Source organism: Hippocampus guttulatus, chromosome 9 (assembly GCF_054856545.1).
Source record: "Hippocampus guttulatus isolate MCC_2025c chromosome 9, RoL_Hgut_1.0, whole genome shotgun sequence".
NCBI classification, from domain to species: domain Eukaryota; kingdom Metazoa; phylum Chordata; class Actinopteri; order Syngnathiformes; family Syngnathidae; genus Hippocampus; species Hippocampus guttulatus.
In genome coordinates, this window is record NC_141269.1 from 7,445,174 (window position 1) to 7,460,253 (window position 15,080).

Here is a 15,080-nt window from a genome sequence, read left to right on the forward strand (position 1 = left end):
CGCATACAGTATACTGGACTGCTTTTTTTTTTTTTTAATTTTGGAACCACAAACACATTGCGCAATTCTCAAGGAAGTAGGGCTGCAACTACCAAATATTCAAATAATCGCCTCATCTGGGTTCTTATTTTGTTGATGAATCGGGAAAAACATGACGAAACAGGGCAGGCAATGCCCAAATTAGTTTCCGCAATTGCGGATTTCAAAGCTCTCTGCGTAATTGAAAGCAATCGGCAGCAATAAGGTTTGAGGTGCAGAATATGACATGTAGTTTTCATCCTGGCGGCTAGACGTCAATGTCAGACAGGCTACGTTCACGCTGCGGCGTGCGACGCTCATTTTTTTGTTAACTCCGCTCTTTTGATGTTCTCGTTCACATTACAAAAAAACGAATGCGTCCTCCAATGGTAACTGTACGCGTTGGTGAAGTGACACACATTAATCGATTATCAAAATAATGATTGATTAATTCGATAATTGATTAGTTGTCGATGGACGAATCGTTGCACCTCGACAAGGACAAAGTGGATTGCCAGAGAGAGCTTTTGGATGAGGGTTGGCTGTTTCAGAGAGGCTGTCGGCGATGATTGCCCGCCCCATTCAATGAGTGAACCTGCGAAATTCGGTGGCAGAGACTCTCCACGATTTGCTTTCTGCTCACAGGTACACATTAAATTAGAAATATGATGACATATTGTTTTAAAACACAAAGTACAGTCCTGTACATAAATGCATCTAAATGCGGGATCTCGCTTGCGCCCTTCTTGTGCATTTTCGTTTTATTCACAACGTTGCAGCACTTATTCAACAGCGATCCAAATGTTGTTGTAGTTTTGTCATTGCTGAGAGTGGGGCATTTAGTTTCACTTCATCTGCTGAATCTTTTTTCTCTTCTCATGCTCTTGACCTTGCCGAGGCCTTTCCTTCCTTTGGAAGTCAGAGTTGTTGAAAAAAAATAAATTACCGGTGCGAATTAATTACAGTATATTCCATTGTGTTTATTATAAGATAAGACTGTATTTGACCTTGAACCGAAATCAGAACGGTTAATTTGTTTATCTCATTAATTTTTTTGCCTCTTTCACCACAGCTCTCTCCGAATTTTCTTAAACTTGAACATTTATTTTATGTTTCTGACATTACGATTTGCGACAGATGCACAACACTCTTCCAGATGATGAACATTTGAGGGCAATAATGCACTGCCATTAAATTATGCAAACTGGTCAGTGCTGGAAGCATCGACTGCGCGACCATATGGTGCTGAAATAACGTTTCGTGGTTCATCAGAGCGTGGCCATTTTTTTTTTCTTGACTAAAAAGTTCAAATTAATACCCAAGGGCATTCAGCAAAAGCAACAGTATGGCTGAAGCCTCTACAACAGCTCCAGAATGATTCTTTTGTCCTTCTTGTGTTGGCTTTTTAGCTGCGTGTAAGATCTATTGTACATGATTGATTGTGGTGATGCCATAGCTTGGATAAAATAAGTCATTTTACTCGTCTTCTGGGTTGAATAGAGGTAAAGTCTTTTGTAATACCCCTCATTTTTATTCCACTCTGGAGCACAATGGAAAGAATTCGATGTAATCGTGTCAGCTTGTTTCTGAGAGAGGAAAATAATTCATTACACGGAACAAAGTGAGGCAAAAACTGTATTTTTGCTCCCGCACAGCTTAAAGTGTATGCGTGATGCGGGCCGTACGTGTCCCTTGGAGATCCGATGAGAATGACAACCTGTGGAGTGCTGACAGCAAACGTGTTCGAACACGGCAGAGTGTCACAAAATGGTCTGCCATCCAGTCACTTTTCAGGGACTAATGATGACGCCAGTCATCAATTTCCCCTGCAACGACCATAAATGTCTGTTGGCGACTCATTTTTGTGCAAACAGCAGTGTCCTGCTTGCCAGATATGTTTATGGTCTTCAAGCACTTTTGAGCTGAAGTCTCACTTTTGAAGAACAAATTGAAAGTTGACATAAAACGGCCATTTTGTTGCTTTCATCTAAAAATCTACTGTGGTGGTGTATAAAATGCTAAAATCGCTGTCCAATTCCTTCTGGGCCCAACTGTCTTTGGAAAACATGTCACATTGAAGGCTCATTGAACTGATTTCAGCTGGCCCCGGATGACGCCTGGAAGTGCCCCCACTGCAAGCAACTGCAGCAGGGCATGGTCAAGATGAGCTTGTGGACGCTGCCTGACATCCTCATCCTTCACCTCAAGCGCTTCCGACAGGTACGCAAGATGCAAGCGGCACAGCGATTCCATTTTATTCCACATATTTTGAAGCCTCACAAGGTAACGAGCAGCTCGACACATTTCCTGGAAACACACGAAAGAGGTTGCGGATTCAAACTCTTGGTAGGTTGAGAACCATATTTAATGATAATATTAACAATACATCGCATTCTATATTGTAAGATAAGATATCCTTTATTTGTCCCACACTGGGAAAATTTGCAATGTATGTACGGTATATTAAACAGCATTGTGGTGGGACTGAATAGAAGCATTCTTTATTGTCCACTATGATGGGGAAACTGTCAGGTGACAGACAGCACTAAAGTGTTGTCATCCATCAAACTGAGACAAGATTTCATAAGATTGCGAATAAAAGTAGAGGTAAAATAAGTAGAGCTGTTCATGTCATAAGAGTGTATTGCACATTTTGTCAAATTCAGGATCAGAAGGGCATTTGTGATCACAGCTTTATTCAAAGTACTTTTGGCCAGAGGTCCTCTTTCTCACACTTCAGAAGCTCAAGCTGACAAGACAGAGGAAGAAAAAAATACATCTGCCAGAATTTTTCTGAGCTTTCCACCCCATCCTGTCAGCGTAAATGTGGACAAGAGGCTTTGAGCTTTGACCAAGTCATCAAACCAAGGACAGTCTCTACATGTGCAGAATACACAAGATCTTAAATAATCGCCCGAGTGATGCACAAGTACAGCTCAAATATTTTCACTAAGTCACTGTAAGCATTTCTGATATATATATATATATATATATATACACACACAGACACACATCCATCCATTCATTATCTAAGCCGCCGCTTATCCTCACAAGGGTCGCGGGCATGCTGGAGCTTATCCCAGCCATCTTTGGGCAGTAGGCGGGGTACATACACCTTGAACCGGTTGCCAGACGATCGCAGGGCACACATAGACGAACAACCATCCGCGCTCACGCTCACACATGGGAAGAATTTGGAGTGTTCCATGAACCTGCCATGCATGTTTTAGGTATGTGGGAGGAAACCGGAGTACCCGTAGAAAACCCACACGGGCACAGAACTCCACATAGGGAGCCCGAGGCACAGAATCCAAGCCAGGACCTCTGCACTGTGTGGCAGATGTGCTCACCAGTTTATCCACAGTGCCACTGGTCATTAAACAATGTGTTTAAATTATCGCGACTGGCCTTTGCATTGCTGTACAACTGTATTGTGTCATTCGCAGGTACCGTCATAAGGTATTTTTGCCAACAGGTAGGCGAGCGCAGGAACAAGCTTTCATCACTGGTGCATTTCCCGCTAACTGCCTTGGACATGGCCCCCCATGTTGTTAAGAGGAGCCAGAGTATGCGTAACCTGAATAGCGGGCCGTGGCCCGCAGCCTGGCCAAAACCCGCAGGCCAACACCACCCGCCTGCAGACATGACCCTGCCACATGAGTACCTGTATGATCTCTATGCCGTGTGCAATCACCATGGAGGAATGCACGGGGGACACTACACTGGTATGAATGTATGCTTGTCTAATGGGGGCTCGGGGGCGGGGGTGTTACGCTAAGTGCATATGTATTCACCGACCGAGGGGGTCGCCATAGAAGAATTACCTTACCTAGGGCGCCACATCGGCTGGGACCGGCCCTGACTAGATTGTTTTGATAAGTTGAGGCCAAATCACCAATTTTATTCAGCATGTTTTTCCATTCATTCAGTTCACCGGCCTGTGGCTGAGGCCAGCTTCTTGCATGCAAATATTTCATGTCAGGAGTTGAAGGAAATTCTCCTCATTTATTTACTCCCAAACAATCTTTGACAATTGTAGCATTGACACACTGGTGGAAATATTTGTCACCAGCCTATTGCCGGAACTCAGTGGACGGTGTGTGGTACAGCTACGATGACAGCAGTGTGGACCTGGTCCCTGAGGAGGAAATCTGCACCAGAGGGGCCTATATTCTCTTCTACCAAAGACGCAACATCATTCCTCCGTGGTCAGCCAGCAGCTCCTTCAGAGGTATGCTTCCAATTACCGTGGACAGTAAAAAAATAAAAAATAAAAAAAAATCATATTTAATAGTATATAAACACGCAAAGGGAAGAGCATATTAATCCTTTCAGGGACAGCGTTTATTACAGTGAACATGTTATCACGTTACAGGGTGCATGAAAGGGTTACGGTTATGTGAAGAAATATTGAAATTAGGGCAGGGGAATAAAACATGTTGAGCATAAATGAGAAAACTAACAGCTGTGACAATTTTGAAGGCATCAAGAGCCCAGGTTAGTTTTATCCCATTGATGATGTCCTGCAATAGTAGTTCTCCATTTTGCAGACTGAATGGAGTGCCAATCATGTAATCATGAATACTGAGTTATTAGATTGTGCGTTATGAATTTGTGGTGAGGTTTTGTCATGAATTAATGACACATTTCAATAGAATAACAATATTTGGCCAAATGTAACCTACTTATTTCAGCAAATCCAGATTTAGATGAAATTAACATTTAAAAGTAACTTTTTTTTTGTTTTTGTTTTTCTTTGCATCAGGTAAGAATGTGAGCAAAACCGACAGGAATATCGTTTGATCTGACAATATTCTTGATTTCTGCATTCAATTTGGCTGTAGATGTATTCAAGCTTTCAAGGCTTCTTTGTCAACTCAAAAGTTACTATTTGCAATATTGACCGTAACATTCTTTGTGGCTATTCATTTTTAACTTTGTCATGTGTGAGGAGTCGACATAAAATCAATCACTATTTCTCATTATGAAGTATTCGCCAGTATACTCTGAGTTGCTAAGATACTGGTTTCTCGCTGTGCGTCAAACCAAATCAAAACCGCCACAAACTAAAATACACATTTAGTCCTAGCTCAGAGCCATGCAACTTAGTTTGATACAAACAGAATGCTGAAAAATGAATACTTTAGTCAATTGAAGGTTCCCCTGGATGCAAGCATTTCTTTGAATGCATTTTCCTAAATGGGAGCGTTAAATATTCGCAAATAATGAATGCAGTCTTGTAAGGTTCAATTTACGATTGTGAACAACACAGCTCTCTCTCAACTCTCAACTGCATTAAAGAGCACTTTAAAACAACCACCGCTGTATACAAAGTGCTGTATATGGAGCAAATATCATATATACAACAATAAACCATGAAACAAAATAACGAGGACATTAGAAAGCACAAAAAAGAAAAACTAAGATCAAGTCTGAGTCATGCTGAGTCAAAAGCCAAAGAATACAAATGCGTTTTGAGACGAGTTTTAAAAATGGGCACTGGGGGGTGCGTGCAGAATGTTCAGTTGGAGGTCATTCCAGATAGAGGCACCGGCAACGCAAAAGGTTCGATTCCCCTCTGAGCCTCCGCTTGGTTCTTCGTAGCTCTAATAATGTCTGGTCTGCATACCTCAGGCGCCGGGCAGGTGTGTAGCTCAGAGAGGTAAGGTGAAGCGAGGCCATTTAAAGATTTGAAGAACAAATACGAGGATCTTAAAAAGAACTCTAAAATGTATAGGAAGCCAGTGAAGGGATGCCAGAGTAGGTATTACGTGCTCCCTCTTACGAGTACCAGTCAACAGGCGAGCAGCGGCATTCTGGACCAACTGGAGATGCTTAATGGAGGATTGGCTGACTCCAAAGTCAAGTGCATTACAATAATCCAGCCGGGATGTGACGAAGGCATCAATTACTGTTTCCAAGTGGATGAGAAAGAAACACAAGACCTTGTCTAATATTAAAAGCAATATTAAAATGCCCAAACATTAACTTTAGTCAATTCAACTCTTACGTGTTCAGGCATCCTGATCACGGTTGGACATTTTCCCCGGAAAATGAGAAGATAGGCAACGCTCTGTATACTGAAGCATTTGGTCTTTTGAATAACAGCTTGAATCAATTTTAAAACACAGTGCAAGCATCTGACTCTCAGAGCATTTGATCTCAATGACTCCATATCTGGCACAGAGGCTCTCGTGAACCTGATGTCGTAACACTTTTAAGTTCCTGCTCACTTTTCCAAAAGTCTCATTGCAAGTGCATAGTGTTCCAGCAAGTGTTTTACATAATGGATGGTTCACACTTTCCTCCCCCGCTGCCGTTTGTCCCCCTCAGGCTCGACAAGTTCTTCAGTATCAGACCACTGGTTGATCCGCCTGACAGGAGAGAGCAAAAGAGGCAGCGTGGTGTCGCGCACCTCGACCACCTGCCCGTCTTCCGTTCCCGACCCCCCCGACTCTCCCGTATTCTTGGAAAATAAAGAGAAAGGAGGTGAGAGTGCCTGGGGTCAGTGAGTGTCTGCAGTGAGGCTGCTTTTGGGATTGACAATAAACTATTTCGCAATTGGGGCTGTGGAATGCTCGGGGTTGCAGCATCACTTTCTCAACTCGCTGTGCGGATGCCATGTTGGCTCTGGACACGTTGTGCGCTGTTACAACCGCTACTCGTGGTGCTAGCAGTTATAATCAATGTCATTATAAACTGCCAGAGACACCGCCTGTTATATTTGTCTTTTCCTGAAGAAGGCATCTATTTGAGCTGCCACGTGCACCGTATATTTAAGTGATGAGTCACGGCCAGCAAGTCGAGCATGGCATCTCTGAGGAAATCTAATGAGCATTGGCAGATGTCATAACAGCAACCAATAATTGTCCATGGAGGGGGATGTCAATTTAACACTATCAGGGAAAGCGGTAAGTATACTGGACAGTTTATCGTGTTATCAGATTACAGGGTGCATGAAAGGGTTATTAAAATGCAGCGCTCGACATTTATTACAGTCGAGGGAAAAAATATTTAAAAACAGTATTTTTGAGGCTGTTCATTAATGGGGAGGGTGGCATGGAAAGTCCGGGTGCTGAAAAATGGGGGGATTGCAACACCCGCATCCTCCAAACAACGACTACCTGGTGGAGTAATTAAAACCAGAAAATGGGCACAGAGCTAACCGTGTCACTTTAAGGCTGGTGTCTATGAAAATGATCGATTGCTCTTGTTAAGAACAAGAAAAGAAAAATGACAATTTTTGATAAGATACTCCAACCTTGTGTGTGTGTGTGTGTGTGTGTGTGTGTGTGTGTGTGTGTGTGTGTGTGTGTGTGTGTGTGTGTGTGTGTGTGTGTGTGTGTTTTAAGAGACAAAATAACCTATTAGGACAAAGTGATTGCCAAGCTGCTCTATCGGCCAAAAGCGAAAATATGAGGCTGACAATTCTCAAAAGAACGCAAAGGCACATTAAAAAGAAATGTAATTTTGCAAGAGCAAATAATCAATATTACAGGGATGGTAACATTTTGCCCAAATGAACTGGATTGAAGTAAATTAACTTCAAAGAAACAATCCCTTAGTGATTTCATGAACGTTTTCATGAAATGTCTACTCTGAGATAATTGAGACATTGCAGTCTCAGCATTTGAAGAATAAATCCCAATAAATTGTGTCAAAAACGGAATGTTGATTTCAATTCAAATCTGGTTTGATGGAAAGGAAAAACTGCGCGACGCGCATTGCAAACAGCATTTAGGCATTGGACCGCAGCTGCAGCAGACCCTGCATTATATATTTTTTCAATGATTTTGCATATTGCACACCTGCCACCCAACCGATTTCCATGAAAGACTTGAGTGTTGAGTGTATCAGCTTTTTTGGAAGACTTTTTGGTGTGGAGATAAAAAAAGAACCCCCAGTGCATTTCAATGGCCATCAAAGCTACGCGTACGTTCAGTATTCATGCGCTCGCGCGGTCCCTATCCCTCCCATCTGCCGCGAATAACTTGGGTCCACTGGACTGCAAATCATAAATGAAGCCTTGAATTGGTGCTCTTACTCAAATATTGTCCTCTCTCTTGTCATTTTAAGGAGGCTTTGAAAGTAGACCTTTTGTGAGGGGACTGCAAGGGCGGAGTGTCAGCATGAGGGCACCCAACAAGACCAAGGACACCCTCAACAAGGTGCTACCCCTGCGTTGGTCGCTTGGTTCTAGAGACCGACGAAAACCCGACCCGGCACCTCCGGACGTTCAAGATCCTGCAGAGCTGGTCCAATATCTGGAGTCTGGCCGACGTCCTCGCTGCACCAAGGATCCGATAGAGTCGTTAATGAACGAACCTCGAAGCGCTAAGGAAACGAATGGAGGCCGGCCTGTAAGATCCTCCAGTGCGGGGAGGATCAGTTGCTTGGCTAAAGCGGGAGACGAATCCAAACAAGTGCCAGAGGGCCAGAGGCGGCCATCGGATCAAACGTCCACCTTAAGACGCCAGAAAGAGAGCCCGCCAAGTGAGGAAGGCAATAGTAACACTCTAAGCAGGAGAAGAGACTCTCAGAGGAAGAGCTCCTCCAAAAGCCAGCAGGAGATGAAACAAGCATCCAGTTCGAGTGTTCAAAGCAGCTCGAGCATTCTCCCCGGCACTCTCAGAAGACAGAAAGACGAGCGGACGGACGGGGAACGCCGTGTCGCAAATGAGGGAGGTCTCAAGCCCAAGAGCCACGAGGGACTGATGTCTATCCTTAAAGGCAACTTCCTGAAGAGGGAAAAGGACTCCCGGAGATTGAAGGACGGCACGGACGAGGATGGCGGAAGAAGGACTCTGTCCAGGCCGTCGTTGTCGAACGGAGCGGCCGGAGGTGAGCAGAGGAAGTCTCACGGCAAAGAACTCTCAAACGGGAGAGCGGGGCGGAGCTCGTTGGACATCAAGCGCTCACAGAGCTCGTCCAGCCTCCCCGCCAGGCCGGATCAGAGCGCACGTAGGACGGCGTCGCTGCATCGCAACGGCACGTCCACGCCCTCGGCGGAGATCCGCAGGCCGACCACAGAAAAGACGTCTTACGGGAGCCTGCCGAGGCCGCGCTACAGCACCGCGTCTCTGGGACGCAAAAAGAACGTTCCAGAGTCCAGCTTCTGACGAGGACGCCGCAAAGGGATCGCCTGCCCGTCAAGTCAAAGCAATAGAGCACAACTGAAGCTCTAATGAAGCTTCAACGCTTGGATGCAAAGAGCCGAATGACATTTTGTGTCCTCTCGGGACTACCGAGACTTCAAACAAGTGCCTGAGCAACTTCTATGCAGTTTAGACAATGTGTTGGTCTTTAACCTTTTTGAGCACTGGAAGCACACGACACTGATAACAGATACACCTACCTAGCACATTTTTGTCTTATTATTCTATTTTTTTTTTTCAGTCCACTTCATCCTTAATCTTTACAAGTGTAGTTTGCTAACAATCACGACGCACTGATTGTGTTCAATGAAAGGGAATGTACAATGGCTTTAATGCTGCTAATTCACCTCAACTATTTCACTTGTCCATTTCTCAAAAGCTTTCATTCTCAAGTCGGTACACATTCCATTCCCGACCAAATTTGGGTTGACGAACATGTGGGCTTTGTTTCGGTAATTGTGTGTTTGTGTCAAGGGCAACAGTATTTTTCCTCACCCCTAACCCTCAGCTTTTTTTGTATACTTCTAAACAGTATAAGTCCTTCTTTGTCGAAAATCGCACCTAACTTTATGAATTGGAATCTCCAATGACGACCATGAATCCATTCCGGCACAACTTGTTCTTATTTGAAAACCATTTCTCCCGTCGAATATGATGACAATAGAAATTGTTCCGGACGGAAAAGTGTCCGCCAATCGTAAATCTTGATTGTGAAAGCAATGACTGTCCAGGAAATGTTTTAAGAGTAGACATATGCAATATTCCACTATTTTAAAAAGAAGTTCCAAGTTGTTTTATTTCTTGACTCGTTGAAATTTGACCAGTTGAGAGGGATGGAGTGAGCGGCTTCATGCTGCGCCACTGGTGAGTCTGGCTTTTCTTACCATGAGGATGCCTTGACTTTCTGACCATCGAGGATTGGACTGGCGATAGCAGAGCCCTAATTTTGGGGCGTAGGAGGATCCGGGTGCGGGTGAAACGAGCACCCACGAAGACAATCAAATAATTTCATACACTGTGTGGTTGTGACGAATGACTACACGGCGACACCTTTCCAGAAAGAGGCAGATAACGCAAGATTTAGTTGCTTAATTTCAATCTGAGCAGGTAGTCAAGTGCCCAAACATGAAAGAGTCCATTTTCCAAATATGAACAGCCAACAAAGTAACCACTAATTTAAACTGTGAAAACAATTTATCGCAACTTTTCACATGTAGCAGCAAGCCGGTGACAGCTAGCGCACGTAGCTAATGTTAACTGTGAACAACAAATAATCCCCCCCGCATTTGAAGTCTCTCATTGTATCCTTTTTCTTGCTGCCATCATTCAAGACTTAAAGTGGTTGTTTGGTCCCATTGGAAGCAGATTGGTGTCGTCACCATTCGTCTCTCAAAGTAGCAACTATGTTTTCATTGTGAGAAAAGCATTCGTTGTCACACGTTGGTCGAAATGAAAAGCACCCAAAAGCAACTAATGACCAGCCGCATAGACTGAATGCCAATTGCTTTTACTTTCCCCCTTTGAACCGCTCGTTAGGCTGTCTAACTCGGAGAGCGTGTCAAAGCTTGACTCACTCATGCCCTATTTTAGCTCACCTTCAAAGAACAACAACACACCAGAAGCAGCAGCACAATGTTCATTGAATCATAGCAACAAAAAAAATGCTTTTTATTACACTGGTCAACATTTTTTTTCAAATCAGAGATTCAAGTTAACTTTTCTAAGTGAATGTTTTGCGCTGATTCCCAATCTGCCTTGGGTTTTTTTCTAGCAGTTTGCTATCCATCCATCCATTATTCGAACCCCTTCCTAACAATTATCGTACGATACGAATACACTGTTGTGTAGTAAAAATATGTTTTAGTGTTTATGAATTTGGGGTTGCAACTGATTTTTTACTGAATTTACATTCAATTATATTCTCTGTTTTTATACATTTACAATATTATATAGCACTAATTTATTTTAGCTCGCCATTTTTCTAAAACACTTTACATACATTTTTGTTGGGATGTGTTGGACGGCTAAAACTGATCAGTAGCATTTCAATTGAAAATGATTTGAGATATCCTGGGTTCGATTCCAGCTCCGGCCTTCCTGTGTTGAGTTTGCATGTTCTCCCCGTGCCTGTGTGGATTTTCTCTGGGTACCCCCCCCCCCTCCCACACACACACACACACACAAATTTTTTTTTTTAATGGGCGTCCATTATATGCAGAATTGCAATTTTCAAGTCCTGGCCCGGTCCCTCCGCTGCAAATTTGCTGGTGTTAATTCAACACCAAGGGTGTTAAATTTAACACTGGTCAAGTGTTGATATTATGCATTCACAATACCTGGTGTTGAAGTAACACTTTCTAAAATGTTAAATGTTCAACATCTAATAGTGTGCTACAGCAACAAAATGTACTGTTGACAGTGCAGTTAATGACACTTCGGAATGATAATGCAAACGCAAGATGGCCGTGGTGGGCAGGGGGCACTCACTACCTTCAATATAATACCGATTTAAATTCCAAAAAATTTCTTTTGTGAACTCCATTTCAGACAGCATCGTCATGAAGATGTTAATTTCTCTGAGAGTAAGGGATTCATTTGCAGTACACACACATACAAACATTACGTTCTGGAATTCACTTTCATCGTTTTTCACCAAGGGGCTAGCAGCAACACTAGCCATTATATATTTGTCAACAACCCAACACCTGGTCCAGATTGTGTAGAATCTCTGTACACGAATGGCCAAATGAGAAAACCCAATCGGTTTGTGCAACTCAATACTCACTTGTTGGTGAGGCCTCTCCTTCCAGAATGGAATGATGCTCATTCGACTGAATCGAGTCAGATCGGCGACCCGCCGCGGCGCACACAGCTCGGCCGGTTTGAGTGCAGTGTTACATCTTCGACGACACAGGCAAATTGATGACTGAATGCAACACTGACATTCTGTTTTGAACACTGTGACCGAATTCTTACCACTGACCAATTTGTAATGTGTTGCCCACTATACTGTATTCAATTTTGTGAAGTTCCCATTCCTTCCCCTTAATTCCTCAAAAGTGTCACAAATTCCAATGGAAAGTTTACTTTGAAACAACTCTATGGATTGATCATCTAAACTTCAGATAGGAACTTTTTTTTCCTATCTATCCCCCAGTTAAACGTTGTCCACTTTACATTCTTTGAAGCTGAGCACTTGTTTTATAACACAAGCATTTATAATATGCAAGATTTCTACATTGGAGTCATACCGATCTGCAGTCTGTGTGCGGGAGGGATGGAATGAAACGCGCGTGTGTTTTGAAGTGCGAAAGGTCTAGCCTGCTGTTCACATCTTTTAGAAACACTCAGATATGTCCTTGAATGTGTGAGAATCACATTGAGTTGTATAACTTTATTTTTCCAAGACCATGAATAAAAACAATATATATATTTTTTTCTATGGTGTGATTTAAAAAAAAAAATTAGTCTGCTTATTTTTCTTGCTTTTTATCACGCTGCTTCTACATCCAGTTAAGATCCATTCTGCCCAGTCTAAATTTAGAATCCTGTTGATTAATGTCAAAAGTTTGTCAAACCACTAGCCCTGGTGTGTTTATTTGATATATACTGTATATATACAGTATAATATATATATATATATATATACTGTATATCAAATATACACGCACACACACAACCACATGCAGGAGCATGACTGATGGTTTTGAGAGATTTTTACATTTTATACTGTGGCTGTTCCAGAGGAGGACAGAGTTGGCATGCCAAGGGATAAAGGTATGTACTAAATGTTAACAGTTAACAAAACAAAATTGCAATAAATTCAAGCACCTGCTGTGTTATTCTTAAGCTTTTAGTCAAGTTAAATCGTCCAGTCTCACATAAAAAAAAAATTTTCTTTCAGATTTTCTGCCTGTTTCGAATCACTGATCTGAAGCATTCCATCTGATGCATTTCGAAAAACAAATCAAACCTCACAGGTTCTGTCATCAAATGGTCACGAACTATTTTTGCATTAGGATTTTTTTCATAAATGTAATTTGGATTCGCACATCAGGCAGCATTAATATCAAGGTGGTCTACATAAGCTCAATATTCAAACAGCCTCCTGGCATGAAGACTTGCCAGACTTAATTTGATATATTTTTTTGGTCCCCCCCCCAACAATGTTATTTATTTTATTTTTTTGTGTTGCAGGGCCATCAAAAGGAATTTGAGGCAGCGAAGGCAGCAGATAAGTCAAAGCTTTTCCACTGTCAAACTTCTAAAAGGCTTATCAACCATCAAAGTATTTTTTTTTCTCAGAAAGAAAAGGGAGAAAAGTTTCCATGTGTAGGTAACAGTGGCAGGCAATGCATTTTGAGCATGGTCTTCACTTGGGATTTCAGTGACGTAATCCACCGCTTAATGTTACACCACTAACCACATTGCAGTTTTGCAAAATAATAATAATAATATGCACAGGTATCTAAAATAATGTGTCGCATTACAGATTGGGAGACGCACGTCAGAAATTTGAGGATGAACTACACCAGGGTTCCCACTCTTCCACTTGCTTTTTATTTTTGCACCTTGTAAGGACTTTTAAGGGCTAATTTAGCCATTTTTAAGGACTTTTTCTCCATTCAGCAGGGGTTTCACGGTGAATTTAATGAGCAGAAAGCCACATATCACTGAGCTGTTGTTCAAATCATTGCTGCCAAAGGAAGGGCGCATTATATATATTTTTTGGGGCAAAGCTAACCCTTTATTTGACATACTGTCTGTCAAATTCGCCCGAAATGGATTGGATTGAATCCAACTTTATTGCCAAATAATTTCTTCGCTCTCAAGACAACATCCCGAAGTGCTCACGCGATCATCATCAGAACTGATCGGAGACGGCTGGAAAAGCAGAGCAGGAATCAGGAAGGCATGTAGCTCAACAGCGGGGTTTGAGGGGAAGGGCACCAGGCGCATTTTCTGACAAAATTATGAATTGGAAAGGTGGGGAAAATGACACACACAAATGAAATGAACACCACAGGTTAATTTTTAAGGATTTTATTGATTTTAGAAGCTTTCCCTGAAAATTAAGAACATAATTTTACAACTTCTTTTTTAATGGATTTTTATGAACTTTAAGGACCTGTGAGAACCCTGTACAATGTAAATACAGCAAGGCAACGCAGTTTTATTTGTTTTGCACATTTCACGTACAAGGACACAACACATACAAGATACATTCCTCTATATACAAACATTAAAAGCAGCTTTTCCATTAAATATCCCGTATATGTAAAGCCTTGAGCGGCTGGGAAGAAGGACGACGGAGCTCCTGTTGTCAACATGCCCATATTTTGAAGTGATACCGGAGCAACATACCAGGAAGTAAATACAGTATTGGGACTTGTCGCTGGTTTAACGATAAATAGACCTCACCTTGACAAGATGTATCTTGGATTGCAGTAAAAGAAAACCCTGGCTTTGCTCATTTTAAGAAGGAAGACGCCCGGCCACTCTTCCCAGCAATTCTCCACTCCGCGGTGCGTGCTCCTCACGGCATACACAATAAATAGGTCTGACAACAGCACACAGTGCAGTATGAAAAGCGCTTTGCAGTTCAATCACCCGACTTCCATGCAGGCAGCATGAGTTCAGTTCCTACAAAGTGATGGTGTCAATAGAACTGTGAGTGTTGTGAAGGTCGACTTCAAAATGACACCTTAGTTGTCGTTTGTTTTTTTTTCATGTGGTGTTTGTTGTCCTTTATGTGGACCCGTTGTGGGTTGTTTTCAGGGTTTTGGCCACGGCATTCGTCAAAAGAGAAGGATCTGTGCTTGAAGCTTGTGCCTTCTTAGCAGCATGTGTGTACCAGCACAGATTTTAATGGGGGGGAATGCCGGCACTATTTGACTGTCGCCGCTT

General features: G+C 42.6%; 1 protein-coding gene across 1 annotated transcript in view; it reads left to right on the forward strand.

The window, feature by feature from the left end:
- usp43a (ubiquitin specific peptidase 43a) overlaps positions 1-12,605 on the forward strand; it is a 60,520-nt gene extending 47,915 nt beyond the window's left edge. The window contains exons 12-16 of the mRNA XM_086119847.1: positions 2,119-2,238; positions 3,494-3,743; positions 4,091-4,249; positions 6,352-6,507; positions 8,095-12,605. Of these exons, the coding sequence (XP_085975973.1) occupies positions 2,119-2,238; positions 3,494-3,743; positions 4,091-4,249; positions 6,352-6,507; positions 8,095-9,137 (1,728 nt within the window). The 3' untranslated portion in view covers positions 9,138-12,605. The remainder of the gene's footprint in view (positions 1-2,118; positions 2,239-3,493; positions 3,744-4,090; positions 4,250-6,351; positions 6,508-8,094) is intronic.
- Positions 12,606-15,080: the final 2,475 nt, after the last annotated feature.